Genomic DNA, 20,527 nt, shown 5'->3' on the forward strand with positions numbered 1-20,527 from the left:
GTGTATTAAGTATGACAGTAGAGGTTAGGAACAAACAGTAGAGTTTGAGCATAGGTGAAGGAAGCCCAAGATGAGTCAGACGAGATTAAATTTGGCTGGATTCTGAAGAATCAATAGTGGGTTTCCAGGTACATATGGTGTGGAAGGACATTGAAGACAGAGGTTATGGCTTGTGGAAAGGCATAGGGTCATTGAAATATGTTGTCTATTGGAGAAGGAATAGGGTCTTCTGAGGCTGGGTCACAGGTGAAAATGAGAGGAAAAGAAGGTAGAACCCAGAACTGAAGGTTTTAATGTGTCTTGCAGCAAGTTTTACTTAATCCTCTAGATAAGAGGGAACAACACATATTTTAAAAATAACAGTGACTAGAGAAATATCCTTTGCAGTGAGTTATTTTTTAAGCAAGTTGGACATTTGGAATAGGAAGAAACAAAGGGAGAAAACCCAGTTGTATGTCAAGGAAGGAACGATGAAAGCTAAAATAATTTGGTAAACAGCTTAAAGAGAGATTTTAAGGTAGAATCTATAGGACATGTATGAATGGAGAAAATCAAAGATGAATCTGAAGTTACTAGACTGGGTGATACAGAAATTGAAGTCATTTTTCTCTTTTGGCATGGGTTTATTCAGAGCCAATGCCATGTGCATATCTAAAGTCATATCTCTATATGGTATGGATTAGTTAACAGTGTAGGCAAGGTTAAAAATTTAGACATGAAAAAAATTAGGCATGCTGGTAAATTAATGATAAAGTACTAAAGGAGTTCACCAGTTTGAAACTGTGATCACACAGACTCACGGAATGTTAGCACTGGAAAGTCTTTCATGATCATCTATTGTGTTGGCATTTTTAAAGGAATTTTTAAAATAAATTATAGTAAATAATTGATAAACATTTTTGTCAAAGGAATCAGAAAGAGAACATCTAATTCTTTTTTATTATTATTATACTTTAAGTTCTGGGATACATGTGTGGAACGTACAGGTTTGTTACATAGGTATACACGTGCCATGGTGGTTGGCTGCACCCATCAACCCATCATCTAGGTTTTAAGCTCTGCATGTATTAGGTATTTGTCCTAATGCTCTGCCTCCCCTTGTCCCCCACCTCCTAACAGGCCCCGGTGTGTGATGTTCCCCTCCCTTGTGTCCATGCGTTCTCATTGTTCAGCTCCCACTTATGAGTGAGAACATGTGGTGTTTGGTTTTCTGTTCCTGTGGTAGTTTGCTGAGAATGATGGTTTCCAGCTTCATCCATGTCCCTGCAAAGGACATGAGCTCATTCTTTTTTATGGCTGCATAGTATTCCATGGGATGTATGTGCCACATTTTCTTTATCTAGTCTATCGTTGGTGGGCATTTGGATTGGTTCCAAGTCTTTGCTATTGTGAATAGTGCTGCAATAAGCATACGTGTGCATGTGTCTTTATAGTGGAATAATTTATAATCCTTTGGGTATATACCCAGTAATGGGATTGCTGGGTCAAATGGTATTTCTGGTTCTAGATCCTTGAGGAATCGCCAGACTGTCTTCCACAATGGTTGAACTAATTTACACTCCCACTAACAGTGTAAAAGTGTTCCTGTTTCCCCACATCCTCTCTAGCTTCTGTTGTTTCCTGACGGGTTAATGAGAAAACATCTGATTCTTAAGAAACCTAGGCAAATCAAAACTCTATATAATACAATAAAGAAAAATTCAATTTAGAAGGGGCATAAGCATATTTAACTGAGATTTAAAATGTACTTATTTCCTCATTTAAAATTTCTTCTCCTTCAATATTATAATTTCAAGTCTCTTAAAATAAGAACTGAATTAAAATACAGAAATTGTTTTTCTTCCAGAAATCAAGTGTCCCTGTATCTTAAATTCTCTGTACAGTTCCATTTATCAGTCCTTTGTGCAAGAGTTAGCAATTCATGGCACAAGGGTCACTTTTTGCCTTTCTTTGCAGAGTTGATGATACTCATCAAACATTGTCCGAATTCCTCAAGTATCATTGAGGAATTCAAAGGCTACTGCCTTTGAGTTTCCCTTTTTGTCTGCCTGCTCTGCCTGGGCTTTAAAGGAATTTTTTAAAGAAAGCAACATGATATTTTTAGACTAACCAGTTGGTTAAGAAAATATAAGATAAAAAACAATTATTGAGAGCATTGTTCAGTGTTCTATTTAATCACAGAAACATCTGCATATATTTGAAAAATAGTGACACATGTGAGACATTTAGTCTGCAGATAGTATATCACATGGTGGTTAAGAGCTCAGGCTGTGGAGTCAGAACCCACTTTGAATCCATAGCTTACTATTTTTAACTTTGGACACATTACCTACACATCAGTACTTCAGTTTTCTCATCTGTAAAATATGAAATGATATCAGTACCTAACTCGTAGATCTGTCATATAGACTATAAATAAGTTAGTATATTTAAAGAGCCTAGAGCACAACCTAGCACATTTTAAGTAGCATTTAAAGTGTTGGCTATTATCATGATGGTGCTATCTTGTGTAACCTATGCAGTAATTCAGAGACCTTTTACTTGTAAGTTTCTCTTCTGTTCTTAGATTCTTATTCTGGTGAATGACTGTTGGTACCTTTGAATAGATATTATTTTTAGAAATTTGTGTTCAGTTTTACCTCACCCTCTTTGAAATCTTTGCCTACCTCCTGCTGACAGATACTTTGGAGTTATTAATCCCTGAGCCACTGCGCCTGGCTTTTTAAAAATTTCTGTAGTTCTTGTTATTAAGCATGAGGTCTGGTATGTACATGGATGAATAAATAACATTTTCAAAATGGTTCTTTTTTCTTTTAAGAAATCTTTTCCTACACTGAGATCTGCATTTCTTCTGCACATTTTAAAGTTAGCCTTTTACATTCAGGTCCATTATTTACCTGGAATTAATTTTTCCTTTTTTTTTTTTGGAGACAGTGTCTCACTCTGTTGCCCAGTCTGGGCATGCTATGGCATGATCACAGCTCACTGCAGCCTTGACCTCCTGGGCTCAAGAGATCCTCCCATCTCAGCCTCCCAAGTAACTGGGACCACAGGCACGTACTACCACGTCCAGCTAATTTTTTTTTTTTTTTTTTTTTTTGAGATGGAGTTTCACTCTTGTTGCCCAGGCTGGAGTGCAATGCATGATCTCGGCTCGCCGCAACCTCCGCCTCCTGGGTTCAAGTGATTCTCCTGCCTTAGCCTCCCGAGTAGCTGGGATTACAGGCATGCGCCACCACGCCCAGCTAAATTTTTTTTTTTTTTCATTTTTGTTAGAGACAGGGTTTCTCCATGTGGGGTTTTTTTTGACCAGAGAATCTGAGAGGGGAAAGATTGAGCTTAAAACAGATTTGTGGGGAAATTCCAGGAGTTCTATTTTCAACATGTTAGCAAAGCCCATCACATGTCCAAGGACAGATTTGAGTTAGCAAATTGAATATCTAAATATGGATTCTAGGAAAGATGTCCTCAAGTAAAGATTGTATTTAAAGCTGTTAAGTACCCTAGTCTCATCAACACAGTATACTCAGTAAGACTTTATTCTTTCTTAAGGTAGATTTAAAATTACTAACTTAACCCTCCCCTGCCCGCAAAGAAAATAAATATATTAATTTTCTTGGATTTTAGGATCTTCAGGATGAAGTTCAAAGGGAGAATACTAATCTGCAAAAACTACAGGCCCAGAAACAGCAGGTACAGGAACTCCTTGATGAACTGGATGAGCAGAAAGCCCAGCTGGAGGAGCAACTCAAGGAAGTCAGAAAGAAATGTGCTGAGGAGGCCCAACTGGTAATGTCTGGCTGTTTCCTGCTGCCTGCACCTATACATTAGTTGCTTTTCCTGGCTTAAGATGAAAACATTCTCTACTTTTTGTTATTGATGGTGGTGGTTGGCAATCCAGTCAGCATTTGGGTTCATGGGGGCGATGGAGCAAGGTTCATCCAGAAATTACAGGCCTTCTTTAGAGGAAATAGAAGGGCAGTTAATGAACTGTTTTTCCAAATTTTTGTTGGAAATATGGTGCCTATACCTTCAATTCTCCTCTGTCCCTCCCCCAGTTACCCTTCTTTACGAAAACCATACATCAAAAAACATCATAATTGGCTGGGCACAGTGGCTCACACCTGTAATCCCAACACTTTGGGAGTCTGAGGCGGGGGGAATTGCTGGAGCCCAGGAGTTGGAGACCAGCCTGGGAAACATGGAGAAATCCCATCTCTACAAAAAATATGAAAGCTGGTTGGGTGCAGTGGCTCACGCCTTTAATCCCAGCACTTTGGGAGGCCGAGGCAGGCGGATCACGAAGTCAGGAGATCGAGACCACGGTGAAACCCCGTCTCTACTAAAAATATAAAAAGTTAGCCAGGGCGGTGGCGGGTGCCTGTAGTCCCAGCTACTCGGCAGGCTGAGCCAGGAGAATGGTGTGAACCCAGGAGGCGGAGCTTGCAGTGAGCCGAGATCACGCCACTGCACTCCAGCCTGGGCAACAGAGCGAGACTCTGTCTCAAAAAAAAAAAAAAAAAAAAAATTGAAAGCCAGGCGTGGTGGCCCACATCTGTAATCCCACCTACTCGAGAGGCTGAGGTGAGAGGATCACCTGAGCCTGGGAAAGTTGAGCCTGAAGTCTGAAGTGAGCTGTGATCGTGCCATTGCACTCCAGCCTGGGTGACAGAGTGAGACTGTCTCAAAGAAATAAAACATCAACAACAACAACAACATCAAAAACTCCATAATAGGGCTAGGTATGGCTGGGCATGTTCCTATAGTCCCAGCAACTCAGGAGGATCACTTGAGCCCAGGAGTTTGAATCCAGCCTGGGCAACATAGCAAGACTCTCTCTCTCAAAAATTAAATTAAATAAATTATTTGCTATTGCTGTCAAAAAAAAAAAAACACCAAAATAGTAAACTAAACAAATAAATGTATTGCATTTTGGAACATTTTAATGACATCTCTTCTTTTAATCCCCATTTCTTCTCATTCACTTTCACATTATAGATCTCTTCTCTGAAAGCTGAATTAACTAGTCAGGAATCGCAGATCTCCACTTATGAAGAAGAATTGGCAAAAGCTAGAGAAGAGCTGAGCCGTCTACAGCAAGAAACAGCAGAATTGGAGGAGAGTGTAGAGTCAGGGAAGGCTCAGTTGGAACCTCTTCAGCAGCACCTACAAGATTCACAACAGGAAATTAGTTCAGTAAGTCTTTGTAAAGCAAGAAATATATTCAAATGGATCCTCTGTGTCCTTTAGTCAGTTATACTTTCCAACTTCTGCTTCTTCAACCTCTTGCCTAGTTTACTGTTCATTTTTCAGTCATTTTATACAATAGGTTTTTTTGTCACCTGTTATATATTGAAACTATCATACATCTTGTATATCTATCTGACGATTATCATTGGAGTAGTGATTAAGAGTGTGGGCTTTGTGGCTAGATGGTCTAGGTTTAAGTACTGGTGTGCCACTTACTAGCTAAATCACCTTAGTATCAGATTCTTCATCTTCAAAATTGGAGGATTAATAAATACCCTACCCCTTAGGGCCACTGTGAGGATTAATGAGGCAAAACCTGTAAGACATTTTAGCATGGTGCTTGGTACATAAATGCTCAATAAGTGTTGCTTATTTTATAAACAATAACCTAGTTTCTTCTGTTTTGTGATTCTAATTTTGAATTCACATTTGCTAATTTGGAAACTTTTTTCTTAAGGAAATTGTTCCTTCTGTAGATAAATTTGCAGTGTTATAGTTGGTCTTATGTATAGATCCTTTGCTTTATTTCCAGGTTTCCCTACATGAAGACTAATGTTTTAATGAATGATAAGATAGTTAGGGCTTGGCATGGTGGTGGCCCATGCCTGTAATCCCAGCACTTTGGGAGGCTGAGGCAATGGATCACTTGAGGCCGGGAGTTCGAGACCAGCCTTGCCAACATGGCCAAACTCTGTTTCTACTAAAAGGTACAAAAATTAGCTGGGCATGGTGGTACCTGCCTGTAATTCCAGCTACTTGGGAGGCTGAGGCACGAGAATCACTTGAGCCTGGGAGGCAGAGGTTGCAGTGAGCTCAGATCACACCACTGCACTCCACCCTGGGCAACAGAGTGAGAATCTGTCTCAAAAAATAAAAACTAAAAAAAAAAAAAGGATAGAAACACAGAGATCATGGAGTTGATTTCTTTCATTATGAATTTGAACAAACTAAAGCCAAGGAAGTTCAAGTAACTTTCTCAAGGTTACATATCCTTGAAAAGAGCTACATCTGAAATCCAGTTCTTCTAAAACCCAGTCCAGTGTGCTCAGTTATTACATATAATGAAGTCCTTCACTTTTGCGCTTCCTTACCCCCTGTTATCTGGCAGCTGAGTACCTACCTACTCATTCATCATGCAAGATATACCTTAAATTCTTATTTCTTTATGGTATTTTCTGCATCCTGCTTTTGTTGGACTTTGTATTTATGTTACAGCAATAATAAGATTTTTCCCTGCATATTTGCTTATATGTCTATCTCCCCTAGCAGAGTCATGGTTTTGGTCTGGGAACTTACACATTTTTAAAAATCCGTATCATTTAGCACGGTTCTTGTCCCAGTGTAGGTACTCAATAAACAGGTAACCTGAAAGAGTTGTTGTAGTGAGAATGCTACCAGATGAATGGGTATTCTTTAAAGTATTTTCTTTTTTTGAATCTCTTTAAGAAAAAAATCCATGTATACTAAAATTTCAAGAGAGAAATACTTATTGTCAGAAATTACTGAATCTTTTCTCTAAGTCATGTAGCATTCCCAGAGGATTCTTCTTAAAGGAAGCAAATGTATCCTAGACCAAGTCTACAGGTATAGCCATTTTTATTTTATTTATTTTTTTGAGACAGGGTCTCATTCTGTCACTCGAGTGCAGTGGTGTGATCATGGCTCACTGCAGCCTTGACCTCTGGGCTCAAGTGATCCTCCCATCTCAGCCTTCTGAGTAGCCGGGACTACAGGTGCACTCCATCATGCCCAGCTAATTTTTATATTTCTTGTAGAAATGAGGTTTCACCATGTTGCTCAGGCTGGTCTTGAACTCCTGGGCTGAAGCAGTCCTCCTGCCTCAGTTTCCCAAAGTGTTGAGATTATAGGCATGAGCTACCACACCTAGCCCGTCAGGAAGTGGAGGAGGGCGTTTTTATGTTACATGTCTTTCTAGTAATAAATTCTGTTCTATATTTCTTCTTTGTGTTGGCAGATGCAAATGAAACTGATGGAAATGAAAGATTTGGAAAATCATAATAGTCAGTTAAATTGGTGCAGTAGCCCACACAGCATTCTTGTAAACGGAGCTACAGATTATTGCAGCCTCAGCACCAGCAGCAGTGAAACAGCCAACCTTAATGAACATGTTGAAGGCCAGAGCAACCTAGAGTCTGAGCCCATACACCAGGAGTCTCCAGTGAGTCTAATACTTTCATAACCTTCGTAATCAACCTCCTTGTGCAGATCCAAGTTTCACTGACATTATATCTAATATAAATACATGGCCTTGCCTCATCTGAGGACAATTGAGATATCCTTTTTAGAAGCAGAGAGTGAGTCCTAATCCAAACAATTGTACGTTTTAACTAGTATAAAAAGATAAATTTAGCTAATTTTTTTTTTTTTGGAGATGGAGTTTTGCTCTTGTTGCCCAGGCTGGAGTGCAGTGGCGCGATCTTGGCTTACTGCAACCTCCGTCTCCCGGGTTCAAGCAATTCTCCTGCCTCAGCCTCCTGAGTGGCTGGGATTACAGTCGCGTGCCACCACACTCAGCTAATTTTTTGTATTTTTAGTAGAGATGGGGTTTCATCATGTTGGCCAGGCTGGTTTCGAACTCCTGACCTCAAGTGACCCACCTGCCTCGGCCTCCCAAAGTGCAGGGATTGCAGGCGTGAGCCACCATGCCCAGCCAGCTAATTTATTTTTTGTAGAGCCTGTTTTTAAAACGGTGGTTCTATAGAGTAAAACTTTTTTTTTAAGTACCCTCACCGAAAGCTAAAATTATTTTTATTACGTAGTGTTAAGGACATTCATTTACCAATTATTTGACGAGTACCAACTATGTGCAAGAGTGCTGTATTACATAATATAAGAGCTACAGAGACAAGAGACCTCAGTCTTTCCTTCAAGCAGCCTACAGTGTAGTAGTGTAACACTGTGTTAAAGGGCTGTGCTAAAGGAAGCGCAGAATTTTCAGTTAGGACAGTTTGGAGGGGGTTCATAAAGATTTTGTTGGGGAAAGCTTTGCGAGTTTAGACAAGTGAGAAGGGGTTAAGCAAAGAAGAGGAGGATACATTCCTGCCAGAGAAAACAGTATTAGTATAGGTACAAGGTGGAAGAATACATGCAGCACAGAATCTTGAGAAGTTCTGAAGGATATCTTGTGATGGTGGAGAGGGTATTGGTAAGAGATGAGGCGCTTCTAGTAGGCATCTGCATTACCTCTGGTGATTATCAAAGTATAAATGTGTATCCCTTTCCCCAAACTTGCTGAACTAGTTTCTGGGATAGAGCCAGATATGTATATTTTAAAAACACATTCTATGGGTGATTGTCATGTGCACCTGGATAAAAATGACCAATTTTAGGTCAGAAAGTGCCAGAAGATGAGAAATTTAGATTCATCTTAAAGCATTGGGGGATTTATCCTACTGCAATGAACAGCCATTGAAGAATTTTAAGCAAGAAGTGACGTGATTAACTTTTAGAAATGTGGAAAACGGATTAGAGAGTGAGACTGTACCCGTAGAAGGGATAATGAGAAGAATAGAAGTTTGAGAGGTATTAAAAGTGAAAAGTTAACAGACTCGATTTTATTTACACAGTGCAGTCATGTATGCATTATAAAATATTCTTTCAAGCGCAAAAGGCAGATTACTAGGTTATCCTGCAAATAGATAAGGGTGGTATAAAATAGCTATTGCCCTGCTACTTTTTTTTTTTTTTTTTGAGACGGAGTCTCGCTCTATTGCCCAGGCTGGAGTGCAGTGGCGCAATCTCAGCTCACTGCAACCTCTGCCTCCTGGGTTCAAGCTATTCTCCTGCCTCAGCCTCCCGGGTTCAAGCTATTCTCCTGCCTCAGCCTCCCGAGTAGCTGGGACTACAGGCGCGTGACACCACACCTGGCTAATTTTTTGCATTTTTAGTAGAGACGGGGTTTCACTGTGTTAGCCAGGAAGGTCTCAATCTCCTGACCTTGTGATCTGCCTGCCTCGGCCTCCCAAAGTGCTGGGATTACAGGTGTGAGCCACTGCATCCGGCCTGCCCCTACTACTTCTTAAGTCTTTCACCCACTCGTCTAAATGAAGAAGACAATGGGAAGCCATTGAAGGACTTTTAACCAGAAGGGTCACGATCACATCCACATTTTAGAGCTGTTAGTTTGGCTACAATAAGGAGAAGAGATTGGAAATACATGTATTGGAGGCAGGAAAGCAGTTGGAAGGAAGACTGCTATAGTAATTGGAACCAAAGATGATAATACTATAAGTGATTGATAGTGACAGTGAGGATGGAGAAGAAGGCAAGGATTTGAAAAAGAGGTAAGCGGTAGACTGAGCAAGACTTGGAGTCATATTCTGAGGATTAAAGATGACCTGAAGGTTTCTGACATGAGTGACTTTGATGCTTGATGACACCATTTCCCTAAAAAAGATTATAGAAGGAGAAGTTATTTGATGAATACATTCTGCTTGTCTTTTTTTATTTTTAAATAATTTTTGGTTATCTTTAGTCAGTTTTCTCTGCCATGTCAAAAAGTATATTGTTAATCTACTTGCATTAATATTTTGTAGGCAAGAAGTAGTCCTGAACTACTGCCTTCTGGTGTGACTGATGAAAATGAGGTGACTACAGCTGTTACTGAAAAAGTTTGTTCTGAACTCGACAATAATAGACATTCAAAAGAGGTAAAAAATGATTCTATATTTACATTGGGGACTTGTAAGGGTGGAAGGACAGGAGGAGGTGAATTATCAGACATTACTTAATGGGTACAATATACATTATTCAGATGATAGATACATCAAAAGCCCCGACTTCACCTTTAGGCAATATAGCCATGTAACAAAATTCCACTTGTGCCCCTTGAATTTATACATGTAAAATAAATAAATGTTCTTAATAGCTGGATGTGGTGGCAAGTGCCTGTAGTCCCAGCTACTCAGGAGGCTGAAGTAGGTGGATTGCTTGAGCCTGAGTTGGAGGCACTAGGCAACATAGAGGGACCTTATCTCTAAAAATTAAATGATATTTTTTAAAAATGTCCTTATCACTGTTTTCCTCAGATGAATTATACACTATTTTAGGTGAAGGAAAGAGAAAAATATGTTAAAGTGAAGGAAAGAGAAAAATGTGTTAAAGGTGCTTTATGACTAGAGAGATATTTATTACATTACCATCAGTTGATTTTCCTTTTGTTTTCAAGACCAAGTCTCACTCTGTCACCCAGGCTTGAGTGCAGTGGTGTGATCTTGGCTCACTGCAACCTCCACCTCCCAGGTTCAAGCAATTCTCCTGCCTCAGCCTCCCGAGTAGCTGCACATGCCCAGCTAATTTTTGTGTTTTTGGTAGAGACGGGGTTTCACCATTTTGGCTAGGATGGTCTCTATCTCTTGACCTTGTGATCTGCCCACGTCAGCCTCCCAAAGTGCTGGGATTACAGGTGTGAGCCACCGTGCCTGGCCCATCAGTTGATTTTTCAAAGCATGTGTATGACCTGAATGTGTGTTATTTTATTTTAAAATGTTACCTTTTAAAACTTTGGTTTCTAAAAAATAATTTTAATTTAAAATTATTTTTAGGAAGATCCATTTAATGTAGACTCAAGTTCGCTGACAGGTCCAGTTGCAGATACAAACTTGGATTTTTTCCAGTCTGATCCTTTTGTTGGCAGTAAGTACTCTTTTTTTTATATTATAGATTTACCCAAAAAAAAGACTTTTTAATATATAAACTAAGGATTCAAGGCTTCAGTTTCAATAGCCTACCAACTCAGTCTGTCGCCCAGGCTGGAGTGCAGTGGCATGATCTCGGCTCACTGCAACCTCCGCCTCCTGGGTTCAAGCGATTCTCCTGTCTCAGCCTCCTGAGTAGCTGAGACTACAGGCGCCCACCACCACACTCAGCTAATTTTATGTATGTATGTATGTATGTATGTGTGTATGTATGTGTGTATTTATTTATTTATGTAATTAATTTATTTAGAAATGGAGTCTCGCTCTGTCACCAGGCTGGAGTGCAGTGGCACAATCTCGGCTCACTGCAACCTCTGCCTCCTGGATTCAAGCTAATCTCCTGCCTCAGCCTCCTGAGTAGTTGGGATTGCAGGTGCCTGCCACCACACCCAGCTAACTTTTGTGTTTTTAGTAGAGGCGGGGTTTCACCATGTTGGCCAGGATGGTCTCCATCTCTTGACCTCGTGATCCGCCCACGTTGGCCTCCCAGAGTGCTGGGATTACAGGCATGAGCCACTGCATCCTGCCTAATTTTTGTATTTTTAGTAGAGACTGGGTTTCACCATTTTGACCAGGCTGGTCTTGAACTCCTGATGTAAGGTGATCCGCCTGCCTCGGCCTTCTAAAGTGCTGGGATTACAGGTGTGAGCCACTGCGCCTGGCCTGCTTTGTATTTTCCTACTGACTAATGTTGAACATCTTTCTAGATGCTTATTAGCCATTTGTGTATCTTCTTTGGAAAAGTGTTTATTCAATTTTGGTGAAGTCCAGTTATCTATTTTTTCTTCTGTCACTTGTGCTTTTGGTGTCATCTAAGAAACTATTACCTAAGTCGCAAAGATTTAATGCTCTCTTTGTCTAAGAGTTTTATAGTTTTGCTGTTACAGTTAGATCTTTGATCCATTTTGAGTTTATTTTTGTATATGATGTGAGATAGAGGTCGAGCTTCATTCTTTTGCAAGTGGATATCCAGTTGTCCTAACACCATTTGTTGAAAAGACTGTCCTTTCTCCATTTTGTGTTCTTGATACTCTTGTCAAAAATCAAATGACCATAAAGGTAAGGATTTATTTCTGGACTCTTCAATCCTGTAAGAATTTTTGTTTTGGTTTTTTTTTTTTTTTTTTTGCTTCGGTAAAGCTCAGTATCTTTATTTCTGAACTGGTGATGATAATACCCTCCCAGTACTCTTGTGGAGAGTAGAGATTTTGTTAGTAAAATTTTTGCTGTAATGTCTTCCCCTCCATCCGTAACCTCAACTTGTGATCAAGGTAAGTATAGTTGGCTGTACATTTCATAAGGTCAATGACATTCCTTATTTTATCTACTGTGAAGTGAAGTTATTGAAATAAACTTTGCTTTGCTTTTGTTTGAAAGTTACTCTTTAAGTAGTGGTGTCACCACAGTAAATATTGTTATTTGGATTTCTTTGTGTTTATTTTATCACAGGTGATCCTTTCAAGGATGATCCTTTTGGAAAAATCGGTCAGTATCTTATTGAGTTTCATCTTAGCTTTCACTCATTTCTGCTTAATAATAAGCTTTATGTTATTTAGGTCTGAAACTGAAGCCCCAGTAAGATGCTCTGTGTGCCTGGCATTTTCAGAAAGAGAGTAGTAAATTCTTTTGATTTTGCTTAATGAATTGTTGCTTTACTTTTACTTCTCCTTTTTTTTTTTTTTTTTTTTTTTTTTGGTGTTTTTTGTTTTTGAGACAGGGTCTTATTCTGTCACCCAGGCTGGAATGCAGTGGTGTGATCATGGCTCACTGCAGCCTTGACTTCCTGGGCTCAAGCAATCCTCCTGCCTCAGCCTCCTGAGTACCTAGGTCTACAGGCTCATGCCAGCATACTTGACTGATTTTTTTTTATTTTTTGTAGAGACAGGGTCTCACTGTGTTGCCCAGGTTGGTCTCGAACTCCTGGGCTCAAGCAGTCCTCCTGCCTCAGCCTCCCAAAGTGCTGCGATTACAGACAGGTGTGAGCCACTGTGCCCGGTAGCTTTACTTTTTTAAAAATGACATTAGTGTTTAGACTTTGGTGCTTTAAATATTTATTCTGATTCCTCCTTACTAACTAAAGGTTTGGTGAGCATAATGATCTATACTACTTCAGGGTTTAGAATGTAATTTTGTTTTCCTAAGATTATAGCCCACACGTGTGATTAGAGGCAGAGAATCTTGAAGAATTACTAAAACATCAGGCTTTTTGAGATATTCTTTTTCTGGGAATTTTCATTAGAATAATGCAAATCTTGTTTACCATTTAGTTTTGCATCCCAAACCTGTTCTAAACTATTGGCTGTTAGCTTTGAGCTCAGAGAGAAAAATACATTTAGAAGTTTTTATTGTGTTTTCTTTAGTTATGGTAGCGTAGAATAAGGGGACTTAAAATTGGATCCCTTGAAATTATATGTTAATTTTAAAAATAAGTTTATTAGGTGGAAGGTTCTGTATCTTTTATCAAAATTGCAAAGGAGTCTGTGAAATAAAAAGTACTCAGTTTAGATTCTACAGGATTTCAAACTGTCTTTTTGGGTTTTTTTTTTTTTGAGACAGTCTTGCTCTGTTGCCCAGGCTAGAGTACAAGTAGTGCGATCTTGACTCACTGCAACCTCCGCCTCCCATGCTCAAGCTATTATTCTCATGCCTCAGTCTCCCGAATAGCCAGGATTATGGGCGCGCACCACCACGCCTGGCTAATTTTTGTATTTTTAGTAGAGACAGGGTTTCACCGTGTTAGCCAGGCCGGTCTTAAACTGAGCTCAAGTCATCCGTCTACCTCAACCTCCCAAAGTGCTGGAATTACAGGTGTGAGCCACTGCACCTGGCCCAAACTGTCTTTTTGTTTGTTTGTTTTTGAGACAGGGTCTCACTGTCACCCAGGCTGGAGTGCAATGGCAGATCTTTGCTCACTGCAGCCTCTGCCTCACAGGTTCAAGTGAGTCTCCCACCTCAGCCTCCCGAGTAGCTGGGACTATAGGTGCGCACCACCATGCCTGGCTAATTTTTGTGTTTTTTAGTAGAGAGGAGGTTTTGACATGTTGGGCAGGCTGGTCTTGAACTCCTGACCTCAAGTGATCTGCCTGTCTCAGCCTCCCAAAGTGGTGGGAATGCAGGCGTGAGCCACTGCACCTGGCCCCAAACTGTCTTTTAATTAAGGCACTGATCATACCTTCAAGTGATGGGAAATTTAGTGCAATAATTTTTTTTTTTGTCTCTTATATTCGTGCCTTATTTTTTTAGATCCATTTGGTGGCGATCCTTTCAAAGGTTCAGATCCATTTGCATCAGACTGTTTCTTCAGGCAATCTACTGATCCTTTTGCCACTTCAAGCACTGACCCTTTCAGTGCAGCCAACAATAGCAGTATTACATCGGTAAGTGGGAGAATTAAAAACTGTTAAGTTAAATGGATAATAAGTGTCCTAAGCAAGTTTCTTGAAATACATAGTGATGAAAGAACCCTCATTTAGATTACTTCTAATGGACCATATAAGAATTTCAGTCTCATCCCAATTCATTTAGTTTTTGGTTCAGACTGGTATTTCATAGTTTGATTACCCACTGGAATTAACTGGAATGACTAAACGGGGTCCAAAAGTGATGTTCATCTTTCAAGAGACTAAATCTTATCCTATTGAGGATACTAAAAATGATTGGAAATTTATAAGCCAATCTTACATAAAACTTTTCTGAAATGTTCGGTATATTATTGAAATAATGAAAATTAAAAGAATTTTAGAAAAAATCGTTTATGTTATTTCATAGACACATCTGGAATATTAATTCTGCAAAGTACAAATTCTCACTAAATGTCAAGCTCTCTTGAGAACGTACATACCTACAGCAATCACTGTTTAATAACCACATGCCTGATCCAGGTACTGGTGTGTGCTTTACATTCATTGTTTCTAATCTTCACATCAATTTTGCAAAGTAGGTGTTGATATCCCTATTTTAAAAATAAGGACACTGGGACTTAGAAAAATTAACATGTTTAAGGTCCTATAGCTAGTTGCTGTTTTATCTGGAGGCTTTAAAAAAATCTTCATGGCCGGGCGCGGTGGCTCACGCCTGTAATCCCAGCACTTTGGGAGGCTGAGGTGGGTGGATCACGAGGTCAGGAGATCGAGACCATCCTGGCTAACACGGTGAAAACTCGTCTCTACTAAAAATACAAAAAATTAGCCAGGCGCGGTGGTGGGTGCCTATAGTCCCAGCTACTCAGGAGGCTGAGGCAGGAGAATGGCGTGAACCCAGGAGGCGGAGCTTGCAGTGAGCCGAGATCGCGCCACCGCACTCAAGCCTGGGTGACAGAGCAAGACTCCGTCTCAAAAAAAAAAAAAAAATCTTCATCTTGTGGATATTTAGAAATACTCAAAAGAGAATAATGTAATGAAATATTTTAACAAGCTTCCATGCATCCATTACCCAATTTCAATAGTTAGGAATGGTTTTGCAGGTTTTTGGTTTTGCTTTTTAATTTGTATTTTGAGACTTCGTTTTTGAGACCGCAGTTTCATGTCTGTAGGTAAACTGAACCTATAAAGGACCAGTTAACTGAGAAGCATTTGAAGCAAAAAATTTGTCTTCTAGTACTATTAGATTAAGAATATTTCCTTTAAAATGTAATTGATTATTTTAAAGATCATAGGTTTTCTATTATTGAAAGTTGCTTCTTTTTTGTATTCAGTAAAGAGCTGCTTGGCTAAGAACTGGTGTTTCCATTGAATAAAAACTGGACAGATACCTTCGTGACTGAATATTTTTCGTTTCCCTGGGCCGCTGGATACTCTGTTTTCCTATAGCACTTAGTTTGCAATGTGGACCCATTTGCCAAATTCTTCTAAAATTGCTGCTACTGGAATTCTTCTCCTCTCACCTTCTTATTCTAGCCTCTCATTCTCCTATCATCTAAAGAGCAAGAAAGCTAAATTAGCTCTTCTAATTTAAAAATGAATACATTCCTCTTGTCCTGTCCCCCATGAGATTTTTCTACCATTTGTTTTACTGACTTTTATTCCCAGTTTTCTAAAGGAATATTGTCCTTGCTTTACAGCTTGTAATTTCACCATTCAAAACAAAAAACCAGATTGGCAATATAATAATAGCTGCAGTTTATCTAATTTCCTCTGTGTGCCAGGGATGGTGCCAAGCTCTTTATATGCATTGTCTCATTTACTTTTCACAGTAATCCTATGAGGTTTATGTAGGTTAAGTTGAGGCCAGGTGTGGTGGCTCCCACCTCTAATTCCAGCACTTCAGGAGGCCAAGGCAGGAGGATCACTTGAGGCAAGTAGTTCACAACCAGCCTGGGCAACAAAGTGAGACACTGTCTCTACAAAAAAATTAAAATATTAGTCAGGTGTAATAGCATGCACCTGTAATCCCAGCTACTCGAGAGACTGAGGTGGGAGGATTGCGTGAGCTCAGGAAGTCAAGGCAGCAGTGAGCTATGATTGTACCACAGCACTCCAGCTTGGGTGACAGAGTGAGATCTTGTCTCAATTAAAAAAAAAAAAAAAGATAGATTAAGTTGGTAGTAAGTTAGTAACTGGTAGAACTAGACTCAAGCCAAAATCTAAGATTTTCACCAATACAATCTGGAAATTTTTTAAAAATTGCCCTGCTAAACTCCCCAATTATCAAACTGACATAGAGTTTTGTGGCCCCTTACTCCTTCATGGGCTGCACAATCTATCCTGTTCCCCCTGCTATCCTGATGGCCTTTTAGGGTGGTTGCACAGTATATGATGAAGGACTAGAAACTAAACCTGACACACATGTGGTTATACCCTTTCCCTTTCTCCTTGTGATGGCAAATCAAATCTGCAAGCTGTTGTTTAAAACACAGCCTGTTAGTTTTTTCTTCTCTCAAAGAGAAGAAGTAATAATACAGGTTGAGCACCCCAAATCCGAAATGTGCCAGTGAGCATTTCCTGAGTATCATGTCAGCACTCAAAAGGTTTCAGACTTTGGAGCATTTCACGTTTTCAGATTATGGATGTTCACTTGGTAAGTATAACACAAATATTCCAAAATCTGAAAAAAAACCCAACATCCAAAATACTTTTTGTCCCAAGCATTTCAGATAAGGATGCTCAACCTGTACTTGGTGACTTGTTATGTCAGTGACCTTCTCTTACACTGGTGTTATGACTATCATATTAGGAAACATGGAAAGTTATCTCGCTATATAGACCAGTTTAAGTTTTTCTTTAATTGCTGTTTATTCTGCAGATATCTAAGTTAGTGTGCTAGTTGTATAATAGTATAATTGGCCTCAGTTAATACTATCATTACTTTTTATCATTCATAGTTTTCATCTCTAAAAACTTCATTAGTATTAATTCTTTCCGCTAGTAGTTTTAATGGATTTTCTTTTATAAAGAGAGAAGGTTAGTCCCAGTTAACATTACCTTTCTCTACAATTAATTTTTTTAACTTGGAGATTTATACATTAGCTCTGGCAGTATTATTTGACATTTATTTGTAATATCCAACTTCTTGATAATTGGAAATAGAGTCTGTAATACAAATGACATTGATAATCATGCATCAGAGTTGCATATAAATGTTCAGAAACTCTTTTCACACTCTTTTTACCTGTTTGCCAAGTCTTTCATCTAGCCCCTTAAAAAGAGCCTGGTGCCAGAAAGAGGAAACTCAAGTTATCTTCCTAGATATACAATTTGTTTGACTATGATTAAAAACTAAAGTATAAAGTAGGAAGACAGTTAAAAGCCAGAATCGCTGGCATCTGGTAACATCCTCATCTTTAGCAAGATCAGTTGCTCTTGATCCCAGACTTTTACATAGCTTATTGTTGAAAGCAGGATCTTAGCAAAAAGCTATCTTTGTGTATATGTGTGTGTGTGTGTGTGTATGTGTGTATATGTGTTTTCTCTCTGAGGGTCAGAATGCAGAATTATTTTTAGATAACAATTAGAAAATAGAAATGTAACGTTTTATGATATTAAGTACTAGGATATTTGAGAATTAAAATAGTGTGTGCATTCTAAACGTAAAATGATATTCTGGAATCGAAAAAGGACATTAATGGAAAAACTGGTGAAATCTAATAAAATCTATGGTTTATAGTTTTGTACCAGTGTTCTTAGTTTTAATAGATGTACTATAATTATGTGAGATATTAACATTAGGGGAAACTGGGTGAAAAGTGTATGGGAACTCTGTACTATCTTTACAACTCTTATGTAAATGTAAATTATTCCAAGATAAAAGGTTAGTGGTGGCTGTCACCTAAAATCCCAGTGCTTTCGGAGGCCAAGGTGGGAGGATTTCTTGAGGCCAGGAGTTTGAGGGAAACATAGCAAGACCCTATCTATACAAATAATAACAAAAATTACCCAGGTATGGTGGCATACACCTGTAGTCCCAGCTATTCAGGAGGCTAAGGCAGGAGAGAGGCAGGAGGATCACTTGAGCCCAGGAGTTTGAGGTTACAGTAAGCTGTGATCACACCACTGCATTCCAGCTAGGGTGACAGAGCAAGACCCTGTCTCTAAAAAAGAAGTAAAAAGTTAAAACAGTGTACATCTATACAACTAGCAAGATTATGAAGAAAAAAATAAACGAATATCACCAAAGTCAGGATTGTGATTATAGAGGGGCACATGAAGACTTCTGAGGTATTGGCAGTTTCCTGGAAGATGACTACACAAGTGTTCACTTGATACTTACTTGTTAAACCATAGATCTGTTTCATGTACTTTTCTGAATAGATGTTATATTTCACAGTTAAGATTAGAAAATAATATGTATTATTTCCAGTTAGTAAGATTGCAGATCACTATGGGGAAACATTTGTTCCTAATGTCTATATTCCTTAATTAATTAAGAATTTGTAAAGAATATATTCTTTGGAGTGGTGATGAGATTTCAGCTGTGAAGTGTTGCCTCTCTCATTCATGGTTTTGTATGCTTTGTTTAGGTAGAAACGTTGAAGCACAATGATCCTTTTGCTCCTGGTGGAACAGTTGTTGCAGCAAGTGATTCAGGTAAATAAATAATTTATCAACTTCATTGAACATTAAACATTTTTTTTTAAGATTCTTTTTTCTTTGTCTCTAAATATATTTGTCCTGTTATTTATAGCTTTAAAATTATTGCATAATTATATCCAATTGTAATTTACCAATAATAAGCATTTGTATATCACTTTCTACTTATCTTTCATTCTTTCATTTATTGTTCATGTTGAATATTACACTAGAATATGAACTCTACCCAGTATCAGTAAACCAATAAAAATGTTTTGCTTTATAAAATGCTGTGTTGCTTGGCAGCTTCAAAGTCAGCATTGACTGTTACGGATCTTGGTCTAAGTTAAAAGATTAGTGGCTTCCAGTAGAAAATGAAAATTGCTTTACAAATACAAATGGGTTCTGTTAATAATACAGAGAAAAGCTAAATGTTATTTTAGCATCCAGTCTTCATACTTCATTTATGGTATCAAATTTTTTATTTATTCTTTTAATAACTTTTTAAATAGTAATCTCATTTTAAACATAAACTGAGGACCAGAATATTAAGCAGTGTTCATCAAGATCGTACAGTTTAATAGATTTGAACCAGGTAAAGCCAAGATTCAATATTAGGTCTGACAAAAAGCTTTTTCAACAAAGTAACTCTGCTTCTTTTCTACTGTTCATTTAAAACAAAACAAATAAACAGACCAGCTATCATTTGGGATGGGAGAGCAGAAAATTTGAGGAAGGTAAACTCAAATGTGTAAATACTCTTAATATTATGCTGAAAATAGATCACTTTATTTTTCTAGGTGAATACAGAGTGAGTTGTTCAGTATACAAATGTATTAATTGTGACTAATTAAGGATTATGAACATAGAAAAAGAATAGTAGAAATGCCTTTACAGGAGCCTGGGCCCGGTGGCTCACGCCTGTAATCCCAGCATTTTGGGAAACCAAGGCAGGTAGATCACTTGAGGTCGAGACCAGCCTGGCCAACATGCTGAAACCCCGTCTCCACTAAAAATGCAAAAATTAGCCAGGTATGGTGGTGGGTGCCTATAATCCCAGCTACTTGGGAGGCTGAGGCAGGAGAATTGCCAGAAGGTGGAGGTTGCAGTGAGCCGAGATTGTGCCATTGCACGCCAGCCTGGGCAACAGAGTGAGACTCTGTCTCCAAAAAAAAGGCTGCCTCTAAAAAACAGATTGGGTTTCTTATAATGAACAAATTGTAACAAGATGAGATTTAGCAGAGTGCATTGTTTTCGGGTTGGAAATTAACTCCCAACATGAGTAGCAAGAGTGAGGAATACAAAAAGGAGATATGTAGAAAATAAGATTTAATGTAGGCTGGATATTGATTTAAACAGAAACTTAGAATGAGAGCAAATGAGACTTCTAAAAGGCTTATTGTATTAACAGTGGTTAAATTACATATTTTTTAAGTACATGTGCTCTTTTTATACCCTCATTATTAAGCTGATTATATTGCTAGGGGTACTATAGAATTAAAAAGGATAACCTAAGAGAATAAAATGAAAGGTTAATACGTTTATGATTGCCCACAC

At 38.7% G+C, this 20,527-nt stretch overlaps 1 protein-coding gene across 3 annotated transcripts in view; it reads left to right on the plus strand.

Moving 5' to 3' along the window:
* Positions 1-20,527, plus strand: part of EPS15 (epidermal growth factor receptor pathway substrate 15) — a 164,972-nt gene that overhangs the window by 105,983 nt on the left and 38,462 nt on the right. For all 3 annotated transcript variants that reach the window (XM_034965094.2, XM_034965105.2, XM_034965099.2), the window contains 8 exons: positions 3,628-3,789; positions 4,999-5,196; positions 7,226-7,429; positions 9,807-9,920; positions 10,815-10,905; positions 12,417-12,452; positions 14,211-14,344; positions 18,922-18,988. In XM_034965094.2, coding sequence (XP_034820985.1) covers positions 3,628-3,789; positions 4,999-5,196; positions 7,226-7,429; positions 9,807-9,920; positions 10,815-10,905; positions 12,417-12,452; positions 14,211-14,344; positions 18,922-18,988 — 1,006 coding nt within the window. The remainder of the gene's footprint in view (positions 1-3,627; positions 3,790-4,998; positions 5,197-7,225; positions 7,430-9,806; positions 9,921-10,814; positions 10,906-12,416; positions 12,453-14,210; positions 14,345-18,921; positions 18,989-20,527) is intronic.

This window comes from Pan paniscus, chromosome 1 (assembly GCF_029289425.2).
Source record: "Pan paniscus chromosome 1, NHGRI_mPanPan1-v2.0_pri, whole genome shotgun sequence".
NCBI classification, from domain to species: Eukaryota; Metazoa; Chordata; class Mammalia; order Primates; family Hominidae; genus Pan; species Pan paniscus.